This window comes from Chenopodium quinoa, unplaced genomic scaffold (genome assembly GCF_001683475.1).
Source record: "Chenopodium quinoa cultivar QQ74 unplaced genomic scaffold, ASM168347v1, whole genome shotgun sequence".
Taxonomy (NCBI): Eukaryota; Viridiplantae; Streptophyta; class Magnoliopsida; order Caryophyllales; family Amaranthaceae; genus Chenopodium; species Chenopodium quinoa.
Window position 1 is genome coordinate 2,414,781 of NW_018743405.1, and position 10,260 is coordinate 2,425,040.

At 35.5% G+C, this 10,260-nt stretch overlaps 1 protein-coding gene across 1 annotated transcript; it reads left to right on the top strand.

The window, feature by feature from the left end:
* The first annotated feature begins 4,253 nt into the window (after window positions 1–4,253).
* On the top strand, window positions 4,254–7,565 carry LOC110738978 (auxin response factor 18-like). Its single transcript, XM_021919419.1, has 3 exons — window positions 4,254–4,659; window positions 4,916–6,055; window positions 6,460–7,565. The coding sequence occupies exons 2-3, from the start codon at window positions 4,979–4,981 to the stop codon at window positions 7,219–7,221; spliced, it is 1,839 nt and encodes a 612-aa protein (XP_021775111.1). The 5' UTR covers window positions 4,254–4,659; window positions 4,916–4,978; the 3' UTR covers window positions 7,222–7,565.
* Window positions 7,566–10,260: the final 2,695 nt, after the last annotated feature.

The following is a 10,260-nucleotide window of genomic DNA, read 5'->3' on the forward strand; positions in this document are numbered from 1 at the left end:
ATAGAATGACACCAAATTCATTCGTCGACTTTCCTCAGGCATGGAAAGTATTATCTGGTAGGTTTCTTCAGGCTTAGAAAGCTACCAATCTCTTCAGACGGCCTTCCTCAAGCATGGAAAGCATTTCAACAAACGTCATCCGGTGGATTCCTTTAAGCATAGGAAAATACCAAACTCATTTGTCACCGATACACTGGTGTCAGATAAGTGTTCTATCCCTTTACTCTTTTATCTGTGGAAGTAACATTTTTCTACAGGTATCGGCGCATACAGAATGATTTAGGATCGCAAAACGTCTTAAATCATTCTCCGTCCCTATCGGCTACTTTGACTATCGTTTTTCAAAACTGACGTTTCTACAAACTCAATCAAAGTGGGGGCTTCTGTAGACACCTAAAAATGTCTCCCCAAAACCAAACCCGATGATGAACAACCTTTCACCGCCACTATTGGTCGGGTTTAGTATTTAATCCCGAGAGCGCTTAAAAAATCGTATTTGATTAAATTCATATTTCTGAACGGTCCGTGGATTGGTCTTGATGTTTGGTAAAAGCATAGTTTTTATTTCAGCCCAAACTTATTATTTAATTTTTAGTCCAAACCCTTTTTTATTTTATTTTTGGCCCAAACCTTTTGTTTATTTTTTATTTAATTATTTTCTTATTTTAGCCCAAATAATAATAAGTCAGAAAAGGCCCGAAATTATCAATCGGCACTTAAAATGCCGAACGAAATTAGGGTTAAAAATGTATTTAGACGGAAAAGTGGGCTGGAAATTCCCGCGCGACGGCAGACAGCCACTGTGTCACGGGAATCCTTCCCGTCTGACGGTGGGATTTCCCGTGACACGGGAAGTCCGCCGTGACACGGGACATTCCGTGTCTTTTCCGCGTAAACCCTTAACGCGTTTTCTTTCCCGTTTTCTGAAAATTTCCCGCGTCACACTAAAAATGTACCGTGTCACGGGAAAGTTTGTCGTTTGACGGTGGGACTTCCCGTGTCACGGTACAATTTTCCGTGTCACGGGATACTTTTTTAGGGTTTTTATCATTTTAGGGTTCCGTGTGCTCCATCAGCACATTTTCCCTATAAATACCCCCTCATTTCTGATGTACGGGGCAGGAATTAACTTTCGGATTTATTTTTCTCTCTTCTATGCTTTAGCCTAAACACTAGCCTACCCTTCTCATTTCAAAATTCCTTCTTCAAGTGCTCAAAGGAGTCCATACTTTACTCGTGGTTCTGTCCTTAAGCCAAGGCGTGAAAGGTAGAACTGTTTGAGGGTTTGGCCCCAAATCAACTCTACTTTATTTAATTTAATTTAATCATTGTTTTATTATTTCCTTGAAGTTACTAACTCGTTTATTATTTTGTAGTTGCAAACAAACAGAATCAAAGTAAGAATCATGTTCCTTTTATTTCTATTATTTTTCTAACGACTTTATGTTGTTAGAATTGTGATTAAATTGCTTCCAATATTAATGTTTATTCTATTATTATTATGATCACCATATTGCATGTTTAAAGGGAATATGTAATTGAAAATCACGCCTAATAAGATAATTTGGACAACCGGTTTAGGATCCTTTTTAATCTTGTTATTAAATCAAGTGATCACAAATATTTTAGAATTATATGTGCATTAATATTCAACCAATTTAGTTAAATAATACTTTGGAGCAAATTGAATATTTGTTTGTATGCCTTTGAGATCGCAGGATTTCTTTTCAATATAAGAATCGAGTAGAGGCCAATACGGGCGAATGTGACTCCATGACTCACTTCGTACCATCATCCCCGATTCTCCTTTCGTGGTTCCGAACCATATGGAGTTAGTAATCTCATGGATTATGAATGGGGTGTAACCTTCACGGATCAATCGTTGTTGCCTTCGTTGTCCCTTATTCGTGGTTGCCTTAAATGATCCGTGAACGGTTTACAAGTTCCTTAAAAACTTGTTGGCGGCTCCCTACTTTTCTTGTCCCTAATCGTATTATGTCAATTCCCACTTCCTATGAGTGCCAAGCATATTCACAACATGCTTTTAACGTAGGCGCACTTCGAGCAACGCCTACACCTATTATTAGGGCAGGTTCAATCTCTTTTAGGTTGGATTTGTACCTTCATCCCCAAACTACCAGTCATGGTTCCAGACCTATTGGAGTTGACGATCTCCTGAATCGTTAAGGGGTGTAACCTTCACCTTGTGAACGGTTTACAAGTTCCTAAAACTTGTTGGCGACTCTTTTGCTCTATCTTCTTTCCCTTTGGATGCCACCATGCTTTAGTGTATGATCACAATGGGGTTGAAGTTTGGGGTAATGCTTGAAATATTCCCTACAGCAGCAGTTACCGCTATTCGTTTAGAAAACTTGGGAAAGTCTTGAAGGCTGACCGAAAACTCAAAAACTCTGACCGGAAACCTTAAACGTATGGCGGAGCTCTTGAAGATTTAGGGAAGAAACACTATCTCTCTCTAAAAAGCTCTGACTTCTCTCTGAAATTCCCAAAGTTCCAGAGTAACAAAATGAAGTCAAACATCATATATTTACAGGAAAAATTATGGGGCAAAACGGTAAATCTGTCTTTCCCACCTAAGAATTCGAACAGTTACTTTTTGAAAAAGTTAACCTAGAATTCAAATGGTTACAATTCCGCCACTTTAAATAGAAGGGAATGCAAATGGGCTGATGGCACGTTAAAATAGATAGTCGGCATACTGCGTCCGATTAACCTCAAGACTCAGAAGTGTCCAACAGAGGAATTACAGGCGAACCGGGCAAAGCGTCCAGCCTAAGGGAGATATCCCCAGATAAGATGAACGGTACTGTCCGTATACCAAAGAAGCACTCGAAACTTATGTGAATACTCGGGCATATCTAGATTAGTGGAAAATTAGAGGAGGCGACCCATAGAGTACGAGCCAACCCCCTCTGAAGGGCAAATATTTGGGGTAAAAATTATTCCAAAATGTGGACCAATTTCATAGTGACATGTGGCCTAATAAAAGGTCGTCACGTGTCACTATAGGAAGATGACACGTATGCAAGCCCTATAAAGAGCCCCTGAAAAAAGGGAAAAGGGCCTCCTTACATCAGGAGGCCAAAATCCCGAGAAAGCCGCAAAACGGCGCCCCCCTAAGGACACGTGTCCATGCCTGATTGCGCCACTAAACAGAAAATGTCATTATAGGGTAATAACCCTAAAAAGCATAGATCCCCACCCCTATAAATGCCCCAATCATTTATGATGGGAGGGGGGATTGTGACATAATATTCAATAGAGCATTAATAGCTCCAACTTCTCTCTACTTTCTCTCTCTTTAGCTTTTCCGATTTCCTGTTACTAATTTAACCGTCGGAGGCGAATATTCTGGCAACAAAATATTCATGTTTTGCAGACGTCTGAGCCGTCTATCCAAAGAACGAGACCAGTTTCCCAGAGGAGATCACAAAAATACCCGAAATAAAACATAACTTGATATGTATATATAGAATCAATGAAGATTTGTATATAATATAATGCCTAAAAATAAAGTGATGAAGTATTGGCTTGATACAAAATGAAACCTACTAACCACTAAAAGGTTACAAGGCATTTAAAATTATAATCGAAATCGTTTAACAGCTTGAAACCGACCAGCCTAAAATAGAACTGAATCGATTAACAAATGATTTTTTAATTTTGAAACCGAAAATTGATTCGGACCGTGTTTTACTAAACCGAAACTAGTCCAATTTGAATAATGTTAAAATATATAAGAACCGAACCGACTATAATCCGAACTGAAAAAGAACCGAATCGAAAAAAACTGTACCATTGTTAACCCGAACCGTTTGTAACCCAAAATCCTAACCCAAAATCGTTTGAATCAAATTTATAGCTATTTACATCGAACAGTTTATAAACCGCAGCTTGTTTACACCGAACCGTTTACTACTCGAGTCGTTTACAAGCCGAATTGACATAAAGCTGCAAAAAAATAAACATCAAGTGTACTGAACCAATAATAATATGAATTGTTCCATGCTAAACTAAAACTGAACTGACTGACTATTTTAATAGTGCTATGTAAAACTCACACATTTACATGTTTTGTTTGTTTTTTTTTTAAAAAATGTGTCTAATATTTTGAAATGGAGAGTGTTAAAAAAATAAAATAAATAAATAATAATAATAATAATAATAATAATAATAATAATAATAATAATAATAATAATAATATACTTGTATTTCTTTTAGCAAAAATTGTGTACCCATAGTCAACCCAAAAGCACTCACCAAATACAACCTTATTTTGGGATCCAAAGAATATACTATAAAAATTAGTACACTCACACACACTCTTTCCTTACTTTTTCATGTCAAACTCCCCCAATCTCTCTCTTACTCTTACTTTTCCCCCTCTTCCACGGTACTTTCTTGTCGGCATTCCCCAACTAAAATCTCCACTTTTTTGCAGTTAAACTCTGTCCTCACTTTCTTTACAAAACAGAGATTCATTCTTCCTTCCTAAATATTATTGCTTCTTCTACTTCATAAATCAGAAAGATTTTGCATAAATTAGATTCTCTTAAATTCCTACCCCTTCTTTTTCTCTTTTATCCAAGATTTTATTTTCCCCTTTTATCTACCACTTTTGAAGATCTTGAGACAGAGGTACAGTACTTTTGTCTATTTCCTTGATTTTATTGGCTAAATATCTTTGGTAGCTTTTATTGTACAGTCGGTGTACCATACAACCAAGATTCATTTTATTTTTGCTTATTTGTTCATTTGGGTAGTCCAGATGAACAAATGAGAAATAAAAAAAAAAAAATAAAAAATAATTATGTCGTGTGTTTGATAATGAACCTATTTTTAAAAAAAATCCAAATTTATTTAATTTTGTACTAATTTTTATTTTTGATTACAGGGTTTGTTAAAGGGAAAAAAAAAAAAAAATCAAAGAAAGGGTAGGTTGTATACTTGGCATGTGATGATTAATGTGATGAATCCCAGCAAAGAATCCATGAAAGAGGTAGAAAGTTGTTTAGATCGTCAGTTATGGCATTCTTGTGCAGGAGGTATGGTCCAAATGCCAGAAATAAATTCCAGAGTAATTTATTTCCCACAAGGTCACATAGAACATGCTCAAGTTAATAGTATTGATCTAAAAAATTACCCAAAAATACCCCCATTAATTCCATGTAGAATTTCTGGGATTAAGTACTTAGCTAATCAAGAAAATGATGAAGTTTATGCAAAGATTAGATTAGCACCTTTAAGAGGAAATGATTTTGATGATGAAGATGGGTTTATTGGGAGTAATTATGATATGGAAGGGTCAGAAAAACCTGCATCTTTTGCAAAAACATTGACACAATCTGATGCTAATAATGGAGGGGGATTTTCGGTACCACGATACTGTGCTGAAACTATTTTTCCTAGGCTGGATTATTCAGCAGAACCCCCAGTTCAGACTATCCTTGCTAAGGATGTTCATGGGGTGACCTGGAAATTTCGGCATATTTACAGGGGGACGCCTAGAAGGCATCTTTTAACAACTGGTTGGAGTAATTTTGTTAATCAGAAGAAGCTTGTTGCTGGGGATTCGATTGTATTCCTTAGGGCGGATAATGGCGATTTGTTTGTAGGGATTCGGAGGCCTAAGAGGGAGATCTTACATTGTGGTGGATCTTCCTATGGAGGAGGATTTGGTGCTTTTCTTAGGAGTGATGAGAATAGATTGGCTCGAAACTTTGAGGGTATTGGGTCTAACAGTGGTAACAATGAGAAATTGAGAGCGGAATCTGTGGTTGAAGCTGCGAATCTTGCTGCTAGTGGTAAGGCATTTGAAGTAGTTTACTATCCTAGAGCAAGTACACCTGAATTCTTTGTCAAGACTGGAGCTGTAAGGGCGGCGATGCAAGTGCAGTGGTGTGCAGGAATAAGATTTAAGATGGCATTCGAGACTGAGGATTCTTCTCGAATCAGCTGGTTTATGGGGACTATTTCTTCTGTTCAAGTTGTTGATCCTATCCATTGGCCTAATTCACCTTGGCGCCTTCTTCAGGTACTTGTTTATTTCATGATTCTCTGCACTCCCAAGTTTTTTTCATAAATTTGTCAATTATAGTATGTCTACTATTAAAATATGATATTCAAGTAAAAAATTTAGGCTTTGAACAATAAGATTAAGCTGCTGAGCTGAGTTAGTTGATTGAAATGAAGATTCAATGTGATGGGGTTTACAGAAGATAAACTGAACTTGTTCATTATTGTAGAAATTAAATCAAATCACTTATTTTGTAATCTAGTTTGGTTACGTCTTTAATAATAGATGTCTGAAATCTCGAACAAGAAATTGAAACTCTGCAGTGTCAGCATAGTCTTGTTCTTTGGATGAGTCGTTGTAATGTTGAGATATTATATTTCTTGCTCATACATCTAACGTCTTGGTAAATTATGGCTTTTCAGGTTGCTTGGGACGAACCTGATCTACTCCAAAATGTCAAGCGAGTGAACCCATGGTCGGTTGAATCAGTGACAAACATGCCACAGATCCATATGTCTCCATTTTCGCCTCCTAGAAAGAAGCTAAGGCTTCATCAAGTCCCTGAAATCCCTTTCGCTGACCAACTTCACATGCCAGCATTTCCTAGCAGAGCCTATGGACCTAACGGCTCGTTATTTGGTTTAGCAGAGGTCCCTGCAGGTGTACAGGGAGCCAGGCATGCCCATTTCAGACAATTTTTGTCAGATCATATAAACAAAGTAAATTACTCTAGTCTTCTTTCCAATGGACCAGAGCTGAAATATCACCACGGTGGCTTCTCAGCAAAAAAGCCGATAGTCAGGGAAAACTTATCATCATTCCTTACAATGGCAACTCTCCAAGAGAGTCCTAAGGAGAACGATATGCCAACACCGAAGTTTATGCTGTTTGGAAAGCCCATTCTAACTAAGCAGCAAATCTCCGAAAGCTCTTCCAGTGATTCAGCAAGAACTGCATCAGACAGCAATGCAGACAGGATGGGAAACTCATCTGATGATTGTAACGATACATCATTGAACAAGTCCTCTGGTGAAGGATTTCCCTGCAAAGTTTTCATGGATTCTGAGGATGTTGGCAGAACTCTCAGCCTTTCGGCCCTCGGTTCTTGTGATGGCTTGTATAAGAAGATCGCGCAACATGTTTGGCAAGGAAAGGTCCTAGAAGCCGAACAATGTGCTCTCTAGACATCATAGCCTAGCTTATTGTCGCGGCTAAATCACCACTTAGCTTACTGTCAACATTTTGGAAACAAGCTCTGTGATGTTCTGACAGAAGCATTTGTGGACTTGTGGTTACGAATTAATCTCGCGTTTTTTTTAAATTTTCTTTGGGGATACTTATAAATTATCAGTTATGTATTTTACTTCAAGGCGTACAAGATATCGAATCTGCAAGTCGTTTTGTAAAGGAAACGGCTCCTATCCATTTCTGGGTTAGTGACCCTGAAATGGCAAGGAGCCCATTCCGCACCTTAATTGTAAGAATTTCATTAGTGAACTCTCTTATTGAAGTTTAAATCTTTGCTAAATTAGTTCATTTTCTTTTAAATACATGAATTTATGATTCCACCGGTAATTTAATTATTAGTGTTGCTAAATACATGTAATTGATTCCTTCAAATAAAAAAATAAAAAAATAAAAATAAAAATAAAATAAAAACATGTAATTGATTAGCTTTTACATTATTCACACACTTTTACGCCCTGTTCCGAATTATTAAAAACAATTGAACTGAATTGATTGGGGCCGAATCGAACTGAAATGAATAGTTTATGAGATAAGAAATTAGGTTCTGAACTGAACTGAAATTAACTATACAGAATAGGCCCTAATCTTGCTATGGTTAGCCTCGTAGTGAGATTTGATCCCACAAGATGCATATATCTCCATTTGATCAAGTCTCACTGTTTAAGAAAGAGAGTAGTGTACGTAGCTTTGTCACTCTCTTCGGTTTTTTTTTTTTTTTTTCATTCATTTGAAGTCTTGAGAGATTGATTCTACGGGGTAATTGGCAATAGAATCTTGTAACTTAACATAATCTAGTAGATGCATATACTAGTATTTGCATTTGAAGTCTCACTGTTTAGTCTCTTACTATCTCATACTGTTTTTTTATTCATTTGAGTTTTTTTTTTTTTTTTCATTGTTATATTTTAAAATAAGCAAATAAAATATTAAATGAGTAGATATAACGTTATGCACACCTTTTACCCAAGTGTATATAAAATTGTGTTAAACAAGATGACTAAACAAGGAAATATGGAACGAGTAGAAAATAACATTATATGCACCAATCACCCAGGTGTATAAAATTGTCTCACGTTAATAAGATGACTAAACAAAGAAATATGAATTAAGATTGAGATGATGGAGTAGTGACATTACTTCCACCTCGTATCCCCGAGGGATAAAGATTAAGCCTCATGGGAGATGGGACACATTTGAGGGATTTCCATTATCTCCACCCCTAAATGAGCCCCCTTATCAACGAGTTAATTTGAAGCTTTTTTATTTATTCGAAATAATATATTGTATATATAAGCCTTTAAAAATACTTTCTCCGTCCCTTAATATAATGTATCTTTCTCTTTATTATGTGAGAAAAAAATGCTCAAAAAAGGCATTATATTAGGGAACGGAGGGAGTATTTAATACGGAGTAGTAGCAATTAAGGTAGTATTAAAAAAAATGGAAAGATAGCGATTTAGTTAGCGCATTCCAGTGAGCGATAGTGAGATATGTTGGAAATTGACCAAAAGCGGATGATAAGGCATGAGATGCGGTAAGGTTGTGCTGTTGGTTTGCTCGAAGGTCAAATTCGCCAACCATAAAAATAATTATTAAAAGTCAGCAGCGCACCTGCAACTTCAATTACCAGACGCAAACATTTGTCAATTCTATTCAATTGTCTACTTCTCTACGGACTACGGAGTATTACAAACAACACAACAATCTACATCTTATTCCAACAATCTTCACACGTGGGGTACTTCATCCTCTTGGTCTATTACGTTACCATCACTCTCTCAACTCTCCATTTTTTAAAATTAAAATTATAAAATAAAATAAAATAAAAACATTAATTTAATGCAAAGCCTATTACTAATACTGACCTGAACTGTAATAGATCTAAATAATGCTTTGTTTGATTGCTTGAACGCCTTAATCTAATAACTTGGGTTGTCTATCTAAATCAAGATACAAATATTTTAGAAGGTCACTCATCCGAATACTACTCTCGATCATTGTCGCTCATGTTAAGCGACGTGACAAAGTTTTATACTAGCTATTACTCGCCTACCGTAACCCTTATCTTTTTATCCAGTTTTTGGATTGAAAGCAGAAAGCCCTACTACATTTGAAGTATGAAAAATTAAAATTGTTTCGAGATAGAAGGAGTGTCATTTATAGAATACATTAGTGGTAAATTTATGTGTGGTTGAGAGGTTTTTATTATTATTATTATTATTATTTACTAGATTAGCTCCGTGCGATGCACGAATATTATAAGAAAAAAGAGAGCTATTTAAATAATACTCCCTACAAAAATCATAGGATATTAGGTAAACAGCTATCAAAAGGGTAAGTAAAAAATTGTGAAGAGTAATGTACAATATTATGTATTAAAATATTTTGTAGTCAATATTTATTTTTTTTATAAAAAAAAAATGTGAAAGAGAAAAAAAAGTTAAGGTAGGAAAATTTTGAAGGAGAAGTTGACATGTGTACAATTTGGATAAATGAATGATGTAAGCAGTTGTTCTTTTAGTATTAGTTATAGAAGATTATTATTTTTTTATTATTATTATGTTTTATTATAATAAAATTCGTAAACTGATACATTTGATTTTGACACACATCTATTTATAATAAAATGAGTATGATATTGTTCTTTTCAATTATATTTAATTTATTATTATTTATTTATATATTTTTTATATTACTCCATTGTCAATACATTTGATTTTGACACAAATATTAAAAAGGTGTGATAAAGGCCTAGAGAACTGTTCACATTTACAAAAATGAACTGAACTAAACTGGTTGAAGTTGAACTAAACTGAATAGAGCTAAAATGAATATTTTAAAAGAGTGGGAAATTAGGAGCTGAAATGAACTGAACTGAACTGAATTAAATTTATTGAAGATGAACTGAACTGAATTGAAATGATTGGAGCTAAACTAAAGTGAACTGAAATTAAGTTGAAGTGAACAAGCTCCTA